The sequence below is a fragment of the Ambystoma mexicanum genome, chromosome 3p (assembly GCF_040938575.1).
Source record: "Ambystoma mexicanum isolate Mex_15411 chromosome 3p, UKY_AmexF1_1, whole genome shotgun sequence".
NCBI lineage: Eukaryota > Metazoa > Chordata > Amphibia > Caudata > Ambystomatidae > Ambystoma > Ambystoma mexicanum.
In genome coordinates this window covers 1130949659-1130969487 of record NC_090925.1, presented here as the reverse complement: position 1 = coordinate 1130969487, position 19829 = coordinate 1130949659, and the positions used below count along the sequence as shown (strand labels likewise).

At 43.4% G+C, this 19829-nt stretch overlaps 1 protein-coding gene across 2 annotated transcripts in view; it reads right to left on the bottom strand.

The window, feature by feature from the left end:
- LOC138581301 (organic cation/carnitine transporter 2-like) overlaps positions 1–19829 on the bottom strand; it is a 747170-nt gene that overhangs the window by 178255 nt on the left and 549086 nt on the right. For both annotated transcript variants that reach the window (XM_069652516.1, XM_069652515.1), the window contains exons 7-8: positions 18019–18233; positions 17030–17212 (exon numbers count right to left, since the gene is read on the bottom strand). In XM_069652516.1, coding sequence (XP_069508617.1) covers positions 17030–17212; positions 18019–18233 — 398 coding nt within the window. The remainder of the gene's footprint in view (positions 1–17029; positions 17213–18018; positions 18234–19829) is intronic.

The window sequence follows — 19829 nt, the reverse complement described above, 5'->3', positions numbered from 1 at the left end:
AATTTCTTTGAGGATTTTCAGGAGTTCAGTTGCCATTGCATATAGGGTCAAAACTTGACCATGGACTTTTAGGAGCATAGTATTTATCTTAAGGTCAAGAGATGACCATGGACTTCTAGGACAAAAATGTTGGTTAACTTAATAACACTGCAGTTATAACATGGTGAATTGTAAAATGTTTTAGCCTGATTCAGTTAAAGTCGGAAGTAAAATAGATGCACAATAACGGGCATGTAGATGGTATGGATCAGGCAGTAACTGAAGAAGTAGCACTTCTGATGTGAATGACATTTTGTAAGGAAAGAGAGATGTGTATGTGTCTCCAGTATTGATAAGGGGTAGCGCCTCTGAGGTGAATGACACTGTGGTGGTACTTAGAGGTAGCGCCTCTGATATGTGGGTCACGTTTGATGGGGGTAGCGCCTCTGATAAGTGTGGCTCAATGGGTATTTTAGGGAGGTAGCGCCTCGAGTTAGAGTGACAAGTTTTCTTTGAGAGGTAGCGCCTCTCAGGTGAGTGTCACTAGGGTATGTTAGGGAGGTAGCGCCTCCGGGTTTATGCGAAGTTTAGTATTAGAGAGAGGTAGCGCCTCTGATGTGCATGGACATAAGTGCATATGAGGGAGGTAGCGCCTCCGGTAGGTGTCTTATTAGTGTTAGCAAGAAAAGCGCCACTGACGTGAATGGACACAAGTGTATGTGATGGAGATAGCGCCTCTGGTTTGTGGAACAAAGGGATGTGTGTGAGGTAGCGTCTCAGCCAGTGTAGAGTAGGACAGGTACCTCAGTGGATGAGCACCATGTCATATTGTTTCCACAATTGTTTAAAGGAGGTAGCCCCTCTGTAGTGATATTTTCTTATGTGTAGTTGTGTCAAAGCCTGTGTTTCATCCAAATTTGTGGGGTGTGGCATGTCAGTTTCTATAAATTCTGCATTGGGTTTACTTTGGTCATTCGCCGGGTACGCAGATGGGTTTGGGATGTCTGGCCAGTGTCTCAGCTTTTTCTGCAGTATTTGAATGTATTGGCTAAGTAGGTCATACCCAACGGGCTGAGTATAATTGATGTTTGAATGGGTGAGTAGTGTTGTGTCGTCGTGAGTGTGTCTGTTTTAGGTTTGGTATTAGATGCGTGTTTGAGACGGCTTTAGAAAAAAAAATCTTGTTGTGACTGATTTGTACATGTGTGGGTCTGATAAAGGAAGGAGATGTTACGTTGTGACTTCCTGTGTGTGTGTGGCTTTGGAAAAAGAGGGAGATGTGTTATATAGTGAGTGTCTATGTTGATCTGCCATATGTGAGTGTGTGATGTCATATGGAATGTTGTTGGGTGAATGATGGAATGCTGATCTGAGGGTTCCATACTGAGGCAGGCAGTTAGAGCTCCCCTGCCTGGGTGATGGGGCCAGTGCTGATAATACTCCATACTCCTGTATTTACTTCCATGTAACTGTAACTGAAGTGTCTTGAATAAACCTAATATATAACCTAAGTTAAGCCTGCAAGTCACTTCGCAACAGTTCCCACTCTACCTCTATGAACTTTTGTCAGGTAGAAACTACTGGGATGAGGAGTAATAGGAGCTTTTGCCAGTCAAGTACTGACACGAGTTGGCCCTGTGGAGCATTGAAGATCCCAAGCGGAGAAGCGAACAGCTGGTGAGTCGGAGCAGGAAACAGCGAGGAACGCTGCTCATCCGTCACTGAGGGCCCGAGACGCCACAAGAATCAAGCGAACCGCCCGCTGTCCCAGGAAGACCCACGGACATGTCACGACCCCAGCAGAAGTAAGGGGAGACAAGCATGATCTGGATGGGACGCAGACGCTGAGCGTTATGACTAGACCCCCTTTAAAGGATAGTTCCGGGACTTTTTTTTTATTGTCCCTACGGTTCGGCCATGTGTTTTTAAGCATAACTCGGTCGATCGTAGAAAACTTTCCTATGGACCTTACCCGACTTTTCGTCCATTAACGCACTCGAAATCAGCCGCCATTTTCTGATAATCCTATCATTTCCCCCCATCGCCCTGGCTCACCTGCTTTTGCGGCACTAAATCAAATCCCCCGCCCCTGAGCGTGACATCAGCAGAAGCGTAACGCCCATTTCCCAACGCCAAAGCACGTTTCGTGTCAACAATCGCTGCGCCTCAGCTAATGAAGTGTCGCCATGGAAATGGCAGGACGCCTCTTTCCTCAATAAGTATAAACACACCGTTTCACAACACACAGCAGCAGATTTTCGATTCCATTCCTCTGTCTGTGTTACTTTGAGTATTCTGTGACTCGTTTCTGTGCTCTGGTCAGCTACCTTCGCCGCTTCTAGGCCTTGTGAACACCTGTACCATCTCTGTAAATTATTTTACTTTCTTTACCACACAATGGCTACAATAATGCCGTATATGTACGAGCCCGAGTACACCGAGGAGGAACTACTGGAAAGGCAAGCACGCGAAAACGATGGGGATTCGGAAGGCAGTTGGGAGGGCCAGTCAACGGATGAAGAGCCTGGACCATGTCGCATGGACGGCGTCTCCACCTGGTGCACGTGCAATCGGTGCGAGCTAATGCCAACTGAGGAGGAGAACTGCTGCTGCCGTGAAAATTCCGGGTGCTTGGCCTACATTTCGGAAGGCGAGCCAAGTCCGCAATGCATCACCGAGCTGCCAGAGTTCAGGGAAGCCTGCCTCTCACGGACCGTGTTGAGGATGATGATGGTGCTTATGCACGAACTTCGCGGCACTGTTCGTCCGCGTAATCCGAGTAACGAGTAAGTATACTCTGGTTTTGATGTCAGTGATGCCACTACTATGTCATGGTCATCTCCCACATATAAAATGACATCTACATATCATTCGAATGCATGTAAATTGGTTCCATATTGTGCATTTTCTAGATAGAATTTTTTTCAAAGCAGAATGACATTTTTTACCTGAATCGACAGTGATAAGAAAGTTTTGTCATTTTAATACAGTTTGCATCTTTCGTTTTCACAGGTGGTACAGGCTGGTGGCCTATCGTTGCTTCACTTGGTGGCTTCACGGGAGGCTCGGACACCGCGTTCGGAGAGTAATACCTGCCTGTGCGGTACTTGCCATTAGACAACATTTCCCCAGCGACAGTGGACAATACCGCGGATTTTCCCTGGATGTGCTGCAACCGGAACTTTACAATGTGTAATGTTTATTATTTATGTTCAATTGAAATTAAGATCTAAAATAAAACCCAACATATATTTTAACAATGGTTGTTTTGATTTTTTAAATGAATCTAGTGTGTCTCCATTGAATAGTCTTCCTGTGCCTTGTCTTGTCACACCACATGTCTCCGGCCAGCATCCTCCCTCACGCTGGCCGCCCACCTTCAATCCACATAACCGTTGAACCCATATGCAGCAGACATACATATGTTATTTTGCGGGTTGGCATCAAGCCTCCCGGCCTTGCCTCCTCCCCCAAAAATACTTACCACACCACTTTGTTCAAGCGTTGGCAATAAAAGGAAGGCCGTTGGATTTTATTGATACAAAACATGGTTATAGGTAAATAATCAATATGGTTGATCATAATAAATCATCCTTTTGGGCACCGGGTACAGAGATGACCCCCTCTGGCCCGTGCCGCCTTGCCACCACAGGCCAGCCTGCTGCTGACTAACTGCCTAGGCATCCAGGGTCTCCAGGGTGAACTGCACCCATATATTCTCCTGGGAGGGTGAGGTATTTATAAACTCACCCCCCTGCCTTCCATGTACTAGATCCTGCAGCCTGCCTCTTACATGCAGTTAGATGGCCTCTCCTTGGTGAGGCCCTGCGGCAAACGAGTCTTGTCTGCACGACCACCGCCCTAATCCACACGCCCCCCCCGCCCTATCAAAGGCAGTTCGCACCGGGGTACTTTTGCTGCCAAGTGGAGCTGTCAGGGAGCGATAAAGGCCAAGCGGTGCCAAAGACCATGTACACTTCAAAGTGGTCTATAGAGCCTGGGTTGTTGTTCCCATGTCTACCTCCAGACCCCGTGTCTCCTGCCAAGCATCCCCCCTCACGCTGGACGGCCCCCTGCAATCCACATAAGTGTGTCTCCATTCACGAGTCTTCCTGTGTCTTGTCTGCACGACCACCGCCCCAATCCACCCCCCCCCCCCGCCCTATCAAAGGCAGTTCGCACCGGGGTACTTGTGCTGCCAAGTGGAGCTGTCAGGGAGCGATAAAGGCCAAGAGGTGCCAAAGACCATGTACACTTCAAAGTGGTCTATAGAGCATGGGTTGTTGTTCCCATGTCTACCTCCAGACCCCGTGTCTCCTGCCAAGCATCCCCCTTCACGCTGGACGGCCCCCTGCAAACCGCATAATGCCACGACATATACACGTCATTCATTCACAAACACACCCCTGTTTCGAATTCTTTATAACCCACTTCATATTTCTAATGAGAACTTCTTTGCGCTTTGCTAGTCAACCCGTGAAGGTGCTGGTTATCTGCTCTTCGTCTCTGTGAACTTCCGTGACCACTTCGAGGAAACTCGGCAGTTTGCAACCTGTGAACTGCTCCCTGTTCTACGACAAGAAACTACTCTGATCCCTGCATCTAACTGTTTGTTCGTCAAGGTAAGGCCATGTATCGTAATCATTTTGCGTCCAATTTCTTTTCGTTCAAGACAGTACATGCAAGGAACTAGTCACATGTTCTGAGTTTACATTGGTATTCATAGAGAATTGTTGATCTTTACTTTTCAGAACTTTCCACAATGCCTGCCTGTTCCATTGGCGGTTGCTCTTCGAAGACCCATAATAAATCTGAAGGTACTATAATGCATGTTTTCCCTAAGACAATAGATCAGATAAGAGAATGGGTCCGATATTGCGGATATCCACCGTCTGAGCTTGAAAGTAGAGTCCTAGAAGTCTTTGCGGACAAGAGGGGTGATCGATACCGCATCTGCAGCAGGCACTTTACCTCTGACATGTACTCCACATCATTGCTAATAAAGAAGAACACACCGCGAGCGAGGCGAAAATTGCTCTCAACCGCTATTCCCACTCTATTCGTCCACATCCCTCCACTGGTGAGTCATGTTTACGTATTTATCTCTCGGCCTTGCGGTAGTGTGTAGCATTAGCTAACAATAATTTCCCCATTTATGTATCCACTCAATATGAAGGCGGAAGATTCTCCATCCGTGTCGTTATTGCAGTCATCAGCCACTTCAAGCGCCTATCGGGTAATCTTACTTGGCTATTCTGCCACTGACTTGTTTTAGGCATGTAAATCAATAGTTTTAATTTATCGTGTAATTATTTTACCTAATGGTACACCCTTGTACTCGTCCTCTAGTCTTTGTTTTCAGTTATAATTATTGTTATCCAAAATAATGCAAGTACTGTCTTTCAGGGAGATGCTGAGGAGTCCAACGTATTGACGACTACCGTTGATGTCACTCAGATGCTCGAGGTACGTTTCCGGACAGTTCCATCGATGGAGATCATCAGATCTTGCATTCTTGTAGCGTGATTGTTACACACAATGTTTCTTTCGTTTTTAGCCATTGATATGTCCTTCTGTCGTCGCCCTCCTATGTGTCTTCTTTTTTCAATATTGTGTTCATTACTAATGAAAGTCCTATGTTTCAGGGAGTCGATGGAGCATTAGTCCAAGAAGAAGGGGGAGCATGCAGTTACGGGTCGGCGCAACAGCTTGCAGAAGTGTGCACCGCAGTTACATCATCCCTTGATGTTCTTATGCATTTCGAGGTATGGATACTGACAGTTCGATCAAGCGAAATCATATGACGTGATTACATCCGCTATACTTCCTTCTTTATTAAAGCAAGTACTATGTTTCAGGGAGATGACGGAGCTTCTTCTACAAGAACATCACCCCTAGTAGTTGATGCAGATCTCTGGGTGGTGACACTTCCAACGATCGAGCAAATCGAATCATATTTACATATCCATTATTTATTTTAGACAACTGATCATTTGTGCAGGTCTATTTAGATGAGCCGTTGACGCCTGCACAAAGTTTATGTTCTTTTTAACAAAATAGAAAACCATACTAATGCAATTACTGCGTTTCAGGGAGTTACTGAAGAATCATCTTCAATAATATCATCAATGGAAGTCTATGAGGAGCCCGAGGTATGGATCTTGACAGTTCCATCTAACTAGATCAACAATGCGTGAATAATTGTCGTTTGAATGTTCTACACAAAGCGTTCATTCGTGTTTTGCTATTGAGATGTTCGTGTGTATTGGTCCCCAAGTACATTTTGTGTTTTCGATATTATTATACATACTAATGAAAGTTCTATGTTTCAGGGAGTCGATGGAGCGTCAGTGCGTGATGGATGTGCTTATCATGAAAATATAGTCGTTGCAGCGAAAGAGGAAGTGGAGACATGCACACACGAGTCGGAGCAACAGCGTCCTGATGTTGAAGTTCGAGGCAAGAAAGTTTCAAAGAAAAGAAAGAAAAAGAAGGTTAGTGTCCTGGTCACTATATTATGTTGTTTTTCACTGTTAATAGTTCAATACTGTAAGTTGTGTTTAAACTGAACATCCCTTTTCCAATCTGTCCTCTAGTTGCGAGTGGGTGTACAAACTAGATCTACACAGACAGTGAAGCGAACGAGAGATGTTGCTTGTCAAACCTTTTGGCAGGGACTTGAGACTGGAGATGCATCGTGCCAATGGGAAGAATATGAAGTGATTGACAACGGAGCTATACCACCACCAGCCATTGATAGTGAATGTCCTCCTGGTAGTTCGGATGCAGTCGGAGATCAATTCACAGAATCCACACCCGCAAAAACTAAGACCGCGAGAAAGTTGAAGAAATTGTTTTATTCACCCATCGCCGGAGAAGGAACAGATGTTGCAATGGAAGAGAATGAAGTGGACGACAATGAAACACCATCAATATCACTGAACATAGCGGAAGACGATATCAGAGATTCTACCTTTCATGTGAGTGACATGTCCTCAACGTTACAGGCCGAACCAGCTGGGATGCAGAGTGACAGTATAAGGAAAGAGGCCAAATTCATTGTATTCGATAGTTGTTTGATTGATATTATTATTCGGATGAAATGTGGGCATTCGGTTGGTGGGGAAGTATGTGGGGAGCCATTGATTAATGTGACTCGTGCAATTCGAGGCACTAACCTTAAAATACATGCCACCTGTACAAAATATCATCCTTTCTCATGGTCTGCACAACCCATGCTGGGGCAACTGCCAGCAGGCAATCTACTTTGTGCAGCGGCTGCACTTTTTAGTGGTTCAAGTTTTAAAAAGTTAGAGTCTTTCTTTCAGTTTGTGGGAATCCATTTCATTGCGAAAACTCAGTTCTACAAATACCAAACCGATTATCTATTTCTAGCCATTAGCGAAGCTTGGAGAATGGAAAAAATGTCTATTGATAGTACATTCGCGGGCAAACGGTTCAGGCTAGCCGGTGATGGACAGTGCGACAGCCCAGGATTTTCAGCCAAGTACTGCACCTACCACTTTCAGGACATGGAAAGTAAGAAAATTGTGAGTTCGGTGGTCGTGCAGGTGTCACAAAGTACATCCTCAGTGGCCATGGAGAAAGTTGGCTTTGTAGCATCATTGCAAGAACTACAATCGCGGGGAATGGTGATCGACCTGATAGCCACGGACAGACACGTTTCAATTGCCAAGACAATGAGAGAAGAGTACAAACATATAAATCACCAATTTGACGTTTGGCATCTTGCAAAAACAATCAATAAAAAAATGTCGGCTGCAGGTAAAAAAAAAAGATATGCAAGGTATTTCACAGTGGTCCAAGTCAATCAGCAACCATCTTTGGTGGAGCTCAAAAACATGTGGAGGGTCGTTGGAAATTCTACTGGAAAAATGGCGGTCAGTAATGCTACACTGTACCAACGTTCACCGTTGGAACACAAACCAACATTTCCACAATTGTGAACATGGCCATTTGTCCACAGAGGAGGCACGGAAGAAGAAGTGGTTGATTCCTTCATCACCCACTCACAAAGCCATTGAAAAGATTGTATTTGATAAAACTATAACAAGAGATTTGAGGGGACTCACGGAATTCTGCCACACAGGAGATTTGGAGGTGTTCCACAATATGTGCCTAAAGTACAGGCCAAAACGATTGCATTTTGGCATGGAGGGCATGATAAATCGGACTCTTCTAGCGGTCTTGGCACATAACCATAATGTTGGCCATCAACAAAGTAGGACGACCGGAACTTTAGGGACGCTTCGCTACAATAAGGCCTTCACTAAAAGAAGTAAACAATGGATTATCAAACCAGTGTTTGAGGATATGCAATATGACTTTATTGAGAGACTTATTGTTGATGTCCTAGATAGGCACATACATGGAGTTGTGAACGAACCTGTGCAGGGGACAACTGCATTGCAACCCAACATTGCCTCTGTTCCATGTCCACCTAAAGAAGAGCTCATTGAGAAATACACATCACGGTTTAAATGATTGTAATTTGATTGTCTGTTCTCTCGAGTCTCCTCATGTTGCAGGCCCATTGAATATGTGTATCTATGTAATGTGTAAATAAAAGTGATTGCTCAGTGTACATGCAATGTGTCTCTCCACCGTTGCCCCTCTCTTCACCGTGCAGTAGTGCGAACCACCCGGGTGTCACCTGTGACTTTGCTCTCGAGTCTCCTCATGTCGCAGGCCCATTGAATATGTGTAGCTATGTATTGTGTAAATAAAAGTGATTGCTCAGTGTACATGCAATGTGTCTCTCCAACCTTGTTCATTTGCGCATTGAATTAAACCAAACAGTAATATAAATCATTTTTCAAAATATATAGAATGTCTCCGTATTTATGGTTCTCTGGGGCTGCAAATACACGCACACAAAATGCAAAGATGGAGTGTAAATTTCAAGTCCTGTGAGATGGCCTTACACTGAATGTAGCTAACTAGGAATGTGTGCTCGTTCAAAGTGAAGGTCAGCTGCTTTGATTTTTTGCTCGGGTGCCGGAATGGCCCACGACTCAGTATAAGGTTCTATTGTTATTTGACCTTGACAGGCCGGGACCATCCCGAAAGACTTCTTTTTGGGGGTGTGGTGCAATAACGTAAACGATAATGAATATAATTTCAGAAACGAAAGCCATTTAATGTTCGTTCATTAGAAGAAATAACGTCGGCATAGAAGGAGTGGTATTTCGGGGCTGCCCTACGCACAGACACAATGGAAAATGCAAATATAATGTAAGTAACTCTTTAGATGAGTTTATACCGCAATTTAATTACTATACAGTAGCTTTAAAGACGGGTTAAGTTGTACTTGTTCGTTCTATGTGGCATATTGTTTTGTACCGCGCACTATCTTGAGGAGAACCATCTCCTTTTACGGAAGCACCTCAAAACCTTCCTCTTTTGCTTCTGCTTTCTCTCTCCCTCTCCCCTGCTACTACTGGTCCACTGTCTGCGACCTCGGTCCTGGGCCCTTCCACTCTCCACCTGCACTGCCTCCCTGTCAACCCCTGCACTGGGGGACTGTCTCAGTATCCTACAGCCCCCCCTTGACGTATAATACCCAGTTGCACTGTCCTAGCTATGAAATAATTTCCCGACCTAATATATAAAATGAATAATTTTAATAAAGATCTGATGGTGAGACTAATTTCATTTTTTATGTTTTTCAAACAGGTACATCATCCATTATTGTATGTGTCACGAGTACCAGACACCGGCGGATGGGTTTTTCAACCGCCAGTTGCTTCTCCGCGTGAACAACGTTACCACCCTGACCATTTTATGGGACGATCACCAAGTACAAGTATGCCCTTACGCGGTACTAACGGCTAGATGCAACATACAGACCGTTGTGGTGGCCTAGTGCCTCGTTGTTGGAACAGCCATGCGATTATCAGTGCGACCGAAGAGCTTATTTTATCGTAAACCAACACCCTGTATACTGCACACGAACATCGCGTGCCTCAAGACGAACTATTTTGGATCGAGAGCAAAAAAAAATGCAAATCGCTGAATATTCTCAAAACATTTGATGTCAAATAAATGTACTTTGCCAAATGTACAATCTTGCCGTTTGCTTTTAAACCACAGTTTCATATTCCGAATTGTGGCGCTGTATTGTGAGATGATCTAAGACCCTGTGTACAGCAAAGGAACATCGCGTGCCTCAAAACGAACATTTTGGAACGTGAGCAAATAAAAATGCAAATCGCTGAATATTCTCAAAACATTTGATGTCAAATAAATGTACTTTACCAAATTTACAATCTTGCGGTTTAATTTAAAAGTACAGTTTCATATTCCCAATTGTGGCGCGCTGTGTTGTGTGAGCTCATCTGTGTTGATTTCCGGGTTCTGTGTGGAGTCGCGTAGAAGACGCCTGGGCGCGTTTGCCTACGCAGCTCAGTCACGTCACGGATAGAGGCGGGGAATATGAATGTTTTGATAAAGTCTGTTTCAGGGGCGGGGGAATTGATTTAGTGCCGCAAAAGCAGGTGAGCCAGGGCGATGGGGGGAAATGATAGGATTATCAGAAAATGGCGGCTGATTTCGAGTGCGTTAATGGACGAAAAGTCGGGTAAGGTCCATAGGAAAGTTTTCTACGATCTACCGAGTTGTGCTTAAAAACACATGGCCGAACCGTAGGGACAATAAAAAAAAAGTCCCGGAACTATCCTTTAACTAAGCTAATAAGGGTACCGCAAGAGGAATATACACTCCGCAATTCTCATCCACATCGTCACAGCTATAAGGCCAAGAACACTGGGCATCAGGGAAGGGTCGCGGACCCCGAACCGCACACTGCAAACCTGAGAGAGAGAATCCATCATTATGAGAACCTGAGAGGGAGAGTCCCTTGCTACAGTGGTAGACATAAGCTTACTGACCATCGGGGAAGGGTCTAGGACCTCAACCACCAAGCTGTAATCCTGAGAGGGAGAGTCCCTCGTTACAGTAGCATGGATAACCCACTGGCAGTACTTGGCAGAGAAGTGAACCAAGCAGGCCCCACTGGGCCTACCAGTGTATGAACTGTATTGCTTAGAAGCCTAAAAGGAAATGAGAGGCCAGGGGAAGGGAGTCATTCCCCTTGATGTTGTTGGACTGTGATACCAAAGTAAAAGAGAGGGCAGGGGAAGGGAGTTATTCCTTCTGGTGAAGTTGAATTGTGCAACCAATTGAAGAGAGACCAGGGGAATGAAATCATTCCCCCTGGTTGTATCAAACTCTGAAGCCAATACGCTAAGACACCAAGAGAAGGGAGTCATTCTCCTAGTAACAAAAGTTATAAAGACTTTCCAATACAGAGTTTTAAAAAGATCGGCGTGGGTCTGCCATAGAAAAGTGTATGCCCCAAACTATCATACTATGAAACTTTAATTTAGGCTTGAATGATCCCAATGATGATAATGCCACCATCCTAGCCAATACTATCATAGAAGCAGGCCTCACCTTCAGGAATATTGGACCTACTCACATAAAAGGTCATACTCTGGATTGGATAGCAGACATCAACTGCAAATCTTGCATATCGACCATGGAACCTTGCGTGTGGACAGATCACCACTTGATCTCATTCACTAACCAACACAGTCCACATAACAATTCACCTAAGCCCATGGCCACATCAGCCCTAATAAGAAACACAAAAAGGAAATCATTCAAACTAAAAAAGACATTCAATGTAAGAATCAAAAAAGCTAATTCGAATACCAAGGAAATCTTCACCATCCTAAGGGAACTAGTATCCCCTATGACTCCTAACGACTCTTGTATCAAAAATAAAACTTGGTGTATTGAAATCCAAAATGCCCTTTGTAACAAAATATCCTTGCTACAAGAGAAAATTACAGCCAAAAAGCCCACACGTCTCAAGATTGCCTTAGAAACTCAAGAAACAATATTGCAGGAAATTGCCCACAATCAAACCAAACCTTGTCACCACTTTAAATTCAAATCCATCTCCACCATCGAGGCAGAAAATATCATCACCTCACTTAAACCTTCCAGGTGCCTTGGAGACACCTGCCCAGCTTCAATTATTAAAGAAGCTGCCAGGGACCTAGCTCCTTTCATTGCCACATTTATCAATTCCTCCGTTAAATCATCTTCTGTCCCCACTAATCTAAAAGATGTCTGGGTATTAACCTTACTAAAAAAGCCTAACCTTCACCCTAGCACCCTCATTAATTATCGGCTCATCACAACTGTGCCATTTCTCTTTAAAATCTTAGATAAGGAGGCCTATCTCCAGATTCAATCTTACTTTCTTACTTGGAGATTAATAACTTACTTGGCACCTGCCAATCAGGCTTCAGACCCAGACATGGGACAGAAACCGCCCTTATTGACTTGAATAACGAACTCGACGACAGGAAGGACAAAGCTGCGTTCAACCTGGTTGACCATAAAGTCTTGTGTAACCACTTAAAATCAGCCGCATAATTTTCAGATGAAGCAACTACATGGATAAGTTATTTCCTGGATAACATATCTATGAGAGTTTTCTCTCCCTCCTTCGCAGCTGACCCAGTACCTATTACATGCAGAGTGCGTGACACAGGCTTTTGTGTCTCTCGAACCATGTATAATATATTCACTAAACCCGTGTTCGACATACTGGACAATCTGGGTGTCTCATACACTAACTATGCTGACGACACCCAGATTCTCATCCCTATCCAAGGTGATTATAACAATGATCTAGCCCTGATCAATAACATCTACTTAATCATACAAACATGGATGGCTACTCATGGTGGTTTACGGCTCAATGATGAAAATCATTGGGTCTACCAACAGACAAAAAACTCCTCTCCCCAATATAACTTAATTATTGATGGAATTATGATCAAAGTCTCAAAGGAAGTAAAGACATTAGGTTTTTACTTGGACTCTGCGCTCAACCTTAATAAACAAGTTAACGCTACAGCTTCGGCCACACGCTATACCTGTAAATTGATCCACGCATGCAAACCATTCCTGTCTACAGACAGCTGTATCACAATTGCTAGGGCACTAATCATTTCCACGCTGGATTACTGTTATGCCCTCTACCTGGGCAGTAGCAAACATAACACTAAAACTACACACTCACCAAAATAATGCCTTAAAATCTGCCCTAGGCATCCCAAAACGTCAGCACATCTCCCATGAAAGACGGTCTACCAACTTGCTGTCCATAATGATCGAATTAAGCTTAAATCGCTTAATCTTACCCATAAATGTCTGAGTAATAAGGCCCCACTCTACCTTGCCAATAGATTTACCAAACATATCTCAGAACGACCCGTCAGAAAGGTGCAATCCAATAGCCTTCGAATCCCCAACTTCAAACTTAAAAAAATGGAGGCGCCAGCTTTCCAGTCATGGCGGCCAAACTTTGGAACTCTATCCCTGATTCCTTAAGAGCTTCCACTCCTTTAAGACCAATGTTAAATGATGGTTGCACTCCTGCGACCGATGACCGTATCTGCCCATTGAACCCAATCCTATCTAGAACATGCCTACAAGATAACTTCAATTAATGCTTCTAATGTACATCTATGTATATAATTGTATGCTAGGTCCAATGCATCTGTAACTCTGGGCACCTGTAATGTTTGAAATATGTAATGCGCCTTGATGCCAGGCCCTGACTTCACTCCCCTGTCCACATTTGCCTAACGAACAAATCCTGACTAGAATATATTCACTAGTCAACTGTATCTTATATATATACATGTATGCTAATGTAGCTTACCTATTTACTTGGTAACATGCAAAATATGTACTGCTTGAAACTTTGTATGCGCCCAGATGCCTAAGGGCCCGGTGTGCTTTATAAATGAATAAACAATCCAATACAATAATTGAGTTAACTTACATTTTCTCCTTTTTGTACTGGGAGTGCTTCAATCCTTATATTGTGACTGTCACTCAGACTCTCATTTGTGTTTTTTACTGCTCTTCCTCTCCTAAACGTTTGAAGGTTTTCCTCTTGACTTTTGATGAGCAGTGGAGCTTTTACCTTGTCACTTTTCTCTCTGTATCTTCCCTTCTCCTTTTCTTCCTCCCCACTGGTACGCTTTCCAACGTCTGCATACCCTTTGACCATGCTGCATCTCTCTTTTACTATTTCTTTCTTTCTCCCTTCTCCTAGCCTTTTCCCCAATGTTCTCTCTCTGTTTTCCTATGCTCTTCTGTCCGCTCTCTTTCACCACCTCCTTGGTGGTGAAAAAGACAACACATGATCTTTCTTCCCTCTACCTTTCTCTATTTTTTCTCCCTCCAGCTGGGTCAAACATTTCCTCCTAACCACTAAGCAAGGCTCTGCTTAGCCACTTCTTCTCCCTCTCTGAGTCTTTCTCTCTTCACCTACTCCAGTCAATGTTTATTCCACAAAGTATTCTTTTCAAGATGTAAAAATGATTATTTAGAAGAATGCAATGGTAGCCCTACAAAATATCCCCACCAAAAATATTGGCGTACATATGGCCGTTTGTCTCGCCATAGGCAATATTTTTGGGGAGTATATTTTGTGGGAGCGGGGGTTGTGGGGGTGTCCCCTACACATTTCAAAATAATGCAGGGGTTGCGGGGGGTGTCCCTCGCAGGGTCCATGGGTCAATATTGCAGCAAAAATATGGTGATATTTTTTATCGCAATATTTTTGCGGGGATATTAACACATGGAACCGGTTGTACCAACTGCCTTTTCCATGGAATACTTTTGTCAGGACAGCAAGGGACAGCAAATGTCTCTCATTGTACAATAGTTTGTCAGGATGTTAAAGTACATATTTTCTTTCCAGAACACTCTTTATAACAATAAAGTTTCCTCCTTTAAAGCAACTGCTCCTTTCCTGGTTTACTCGCCTGCCAGGAATGGTTCCAACTTCAGAAAATGTCCCTGTCCTGGTTTAGTCCACACCACTATCTCTTATGAGGAGAATTGTACAATGTGTGCCTGCTTATTTGCTCATGGCAATGTGTGTTTTGGGTTTCCCCAAACTGACATCTCACATGAGGAGAACTGTACCCTCTTTGCCATTCTATCTCTTCTTTATGGTCTCTTGGCTGGTGGCAATGCGGGTTCCAGGTTTCCCCATACTGATATCCCATGTGAGGAACCCTGCATCCTTTTTGTCCATATTTTCTACTTGGTCGGTATTCAAAACGTTCTTTTAATTGTAACTGTTTCTTTCGGAGCGCCCCCGGTTATCTCTCTCCTTAGGCCAACTCACTGGATTATTTCGGCATCTCTGTGTTGCCTCACGCTGCTTCGGTACAGTATCAATGGAGGAAGGCTGGTCGTACAACACAGTTGACGGCTCTTCTGTGGCTGCCGTTGCCTATGCAGCACTTACCGGGAGTTCATCGGGCTGCAACAGGTCTCCTGATACTCTGGCACGCTGGAACGATTCTCTGCAACTCAGGAGCACCTCTCTCTTTCAGCGGGGCTTCCTCCCATGCGTATGCTTTCCTCCTTAATTCCGCTTTGCATACTCTGCAGCGCCACACAACTTCTCCTCCAGCTTCAGCTTCTGCTGCTGCGTCTGCTTCCCTCACCTGCAGATGATTTCCAGATTTAAATGTCCTGCCTGTTGATTGGAATACTAACAACTAGACCGCGCAGTCTTCTAGGCAGCACCATTCGATCATCATTAACTCATCATTAACTCTTTGCTTCTCTTCCTCCTCTCAGTAGCATAGGCATTATGGGTATTGAAGTCCATTATGTTTTTAGACTTTCCAAGGATATTTTGTTTCCAGTTTGTTGGAAGGAAGCTTATTAGAAACAAAAGACGTTATGTGAATAATAGGTGCAGTGATATTGGGTTCAGGACTTTTACCCAAGACAGAACCATTATAATCAAGGGAAATCACATGTGACCCATAGGCTGCTAGGGTGGAAAACGTATTCTGTTTAGGTGGTTTCTCGTGTTCTGTGCTTTCCGTTTTAGCATAGGAGGGACATGCACAGTGACAGCATGCCATCATGGATTTGGGGATAATAGGATCTTCATCATAAAAAGAGGAATACTGTGTAGCTCCTAAAGGAGCCACTACTTCTCTCTAGTAGCCATATCCTCCTAGGTTATCCTCCCTCATAATGCCACCGCTGGGGCCAGGATTAGGTAGCGGTTGCCTTCCCCTGATCTGACTCTCTATGATTCATCACAGTGTGAAAGGCCATGATTACCGATCAATAGGCAATAACAAGCAGAGGAAGTAAAGTAGTCTGCTAAGAAACAAGTACATTTAATACAAATGCTCTACTGGGTGATGTCTGAATTATCCTTCTCTTTGTTTATACAGTAAATACCCTTTAATACTATGATCAGAGTGCACTGCTTGGGTACATTACAAAACCATGACCATGCTTTATGAATAATACAAATAAAATCAAACAAGGTAGTCTAGTCCAATCCTAATCCTCACTGTGCCCTATTCCTGACTACTATGCACTTTTTACTACGCCTGTGTACTACATTTCAACTGATGGTCGGACCAAATAGGACCTAAAACCCCTGTTTAGTGTCTATTAACCTCGTACTGCCGGCAGCTTCTTTAGCAGTTACTGTTTCAAATGCCAATACACAAGAATTGGACGCAAAGAAAATATAGCTGGGGTTAGAATTAGATACCTTATACATGCTAACTATCTAGAGAAAAATAAGGCATTCCATGCAGGAATCTGTCCCCACAGGCTCAAGTGGACACAACAGCTGTAGAGTGCAATGGAAATCACGGTTACCAAGGTTCAGGAAAAACTCTGATTGTAAACAGCATCGGCCTCCACCATCGAAGTATTTGCTCATCAAGCTTTCTACTGGACATCTTAATAAATATTTGTTATTAGAAGCAGAGGAGATACAGAATCCTACAACAATGCCACAAAGAACAATGGTCCGTCAATCTACTTAGATCCCAGCTCAGGAAACAACTAAAGAGCTTGTGACACTTATCACTCATATAACATTCTAAGAAAATGTTAAATGGAGTACTGACACACGTGGCCAACTTGAAATCAAGAATGAACTCACCAAGGTAGACAAAGTAAGGTGACAGGATACTGCCCAATCTGGAAGCCATTGAGCTAGCACCAATGCCCATGTTTCGCACCACAGTGGGGTACAGCTCAGAAGTGTAGACATAAACCATTGCAAAAGCTGCTGTAATTCCAAACTTTCCCAACATCACCAGCATAATGGACAGTATGTAAAGATCTGTTGAGAATAAAACAATTATAATACTTTGCAAACGGATTAAGGTCATGAAAATGTCATGAAAATAACTTCAACTGAACTATATTACAATGGTGTGGGGCAAAATTAAATATTTGACATAGATAAATCTGAAATATCACAGGCGTGACAAAACATTACTGTTTTGGGAAACACAATGTTGCATGTTGTCCCTGCAGCCATGGTCTCATGAGTGAAACAAATGTCCTAGTATAGCTATTGAGTTAGGAAGATGATTTGACACACACCCACTGCATAACAGGTTGTATTGTAATTATGGGATGAGGTGTATCACTTGTGGGCAAAAAAGTCAGTGGGCTAGAGCAAAAACTTTACAAGAATGCAGTGAAAATACATTTGAAATAGGCTAATACGATTTTGGATAATGGATAGGTGAGAATATTCGATCGGTAAACATTACAATTAAATAATGTCTACACTTTGAATATGTGTGATAATATTTGCCCCACAAAGATAATAAAGTAATGTCTAGACTGAATATGTGTGGGAATATTTTATCTGCAACCAGTCATATTTAGACTATGACGTGCAAGTGGCCCTCTCTCCCAAAGCCTTCATTGATGCAACATAAAAAGGTAAAAGGTCATTTGAACAAGTTGTAACAGGCTTGGTGTGAAGCTACAAGACTCAAACAATGCTGTGTAAAGCGAACAAGACTGCAGTCTTAAGTGTGAGTTTTGTATCAGTTAGAGAAAAAATGGTCCATCATTTTAAAAAATGGCTCTTGCTATACACCACATTATACACAAAGTTTTAAAATGTTGTACCTGTAGGCACCAGCTGTATAAGGAGAAGGACAACTCCACCAAGGAGCAATACACTGGCCATGGTATACCGTCTTGGTAGCGTTTGGAGGAGAAGCCACGCTATCACGTACGCTGGAACTTCCACAATAGCGGACAAGAAGCAGTTCAAATATGGATCACCATGTAAATTTGGAGTGTTAAGTGACAAACCAAAGTATCCAACTGATATAATCATCCTGTAATAAATAAAAAAAAAATGACTCTCTCAAGTAGCAATCAAACACTGAACTTGACATGACTGTTATGACCAGTTCTCTCACTGAATTAGTCACCTAAAGTGAAATCCCACAAAACGTAGGAAAACCAATAAACCTACCTGGCTTTTGATGAATACATTTTTAGGAGATTGAATTTGTATTTAGGGGCAACAATGCAACGCCACTGAAAAATGACCACTGGATAGATCCATGCCCTACACACCCAAAACCTTAGTGGCTCTTCACACCCTCAGCCACAACCTACACCCTGATTCAATCTCTTTACTTCATGCCAAGTAAAATGTTTGTTTATAAAAAACAAAATAAAATAGGATCGATTTAGAAAGACCACTCAGAGGCTGTTCCGAGCAGTCCTTCTAAATCAAACGGTCATGCCCCTGGACGCAAACGAGTGTGCAAAGGAGCTGACAGGGGTAGCCATTAGAGGGAAGCCACTGACTTCTGAGGTAAGTGTTTTTAGATTTTGGGGCATGTCTTTCTCTGGAATATTTCTGGTGTGGAGGGAAGAGTCGAGTGGGTAAACCTGTCATTTCGAGTGTGTTTGCATGTTTGAATCAGTGTCTCTGTGGAATAGGTTGAAGGGGAATGCTTTGGGCAGAGGAGGGAGGCGGCAGGGGAGGAAAGGGAGGTTTGGAGGATGCAACTCCAATTTCTAAGAAAACCTACCAGCCTGGGAGAGAATGGGGGAAGGGGAATGGCTTCCGTGGGAATTTGGTGGGGGTTGAACCCCCGCAGAAGTGTGATATTTCTGCTTTTGAAGGCTGCACAAAATCGCTGAATTAAATCGGTCTTTTTGGTGTGTGGCATTCAAAAAGCATAAATATCACATAGAACCCTTTACTCCCTCAGAAATCAGCAGTAATCCCACAGATCTGCAATTCACAGCCTCAGTTACACAATGACTACATTTCAGTCATGCTTTGCACATATGCATAGGTTCAGTTACAGTCAGCACACACTTAGTTGTGCTCATGCTACTCTTATTAATGGCCTGACTGTTCTGCCCATGATCGGCCAAGCTCGGCCATTAACCATGGAGTCATCCACAGGACATACTGTGGAAAACTGGGAGAAGTAGCTCACAAACATTTTGTGTAGGTACTATTAATAAGCTTTATTTTGAAATTGGTTGAATGGTAGATCAAGCTGCTGCACCGAGCAGACAGTACGCTCAGAGAGATGATTTTAAGATAGTGGGTCAGTCCCAAGACAACCTGAGCCAAATGCTACTACGATGACAGCTCTTAGTAGAAATATTACAGATGCAGCCTTCTTACAAGAAACCCTATCCAATGATGATGGCTCAAAAGGGTAAATCTCAGAAGGGAATCGCTTTGAGTAAACTTAGAAAGTTGCTGCTGTACTATTACAAGAGGGCTCCACATCTTGGTACACAAAAAAGTAATTACATGGTTCATACTAAAAAAGTTGATGCAGAAGGTAGATGGCCAATATAGAAGCCAATACTCAAACTGAGCTTTCAAAATTCAAGATTTCCATTTGTCCCTAGCCAGAGAGAGCTGTACATAGGATTAGTTTCAACATGAGAGAACA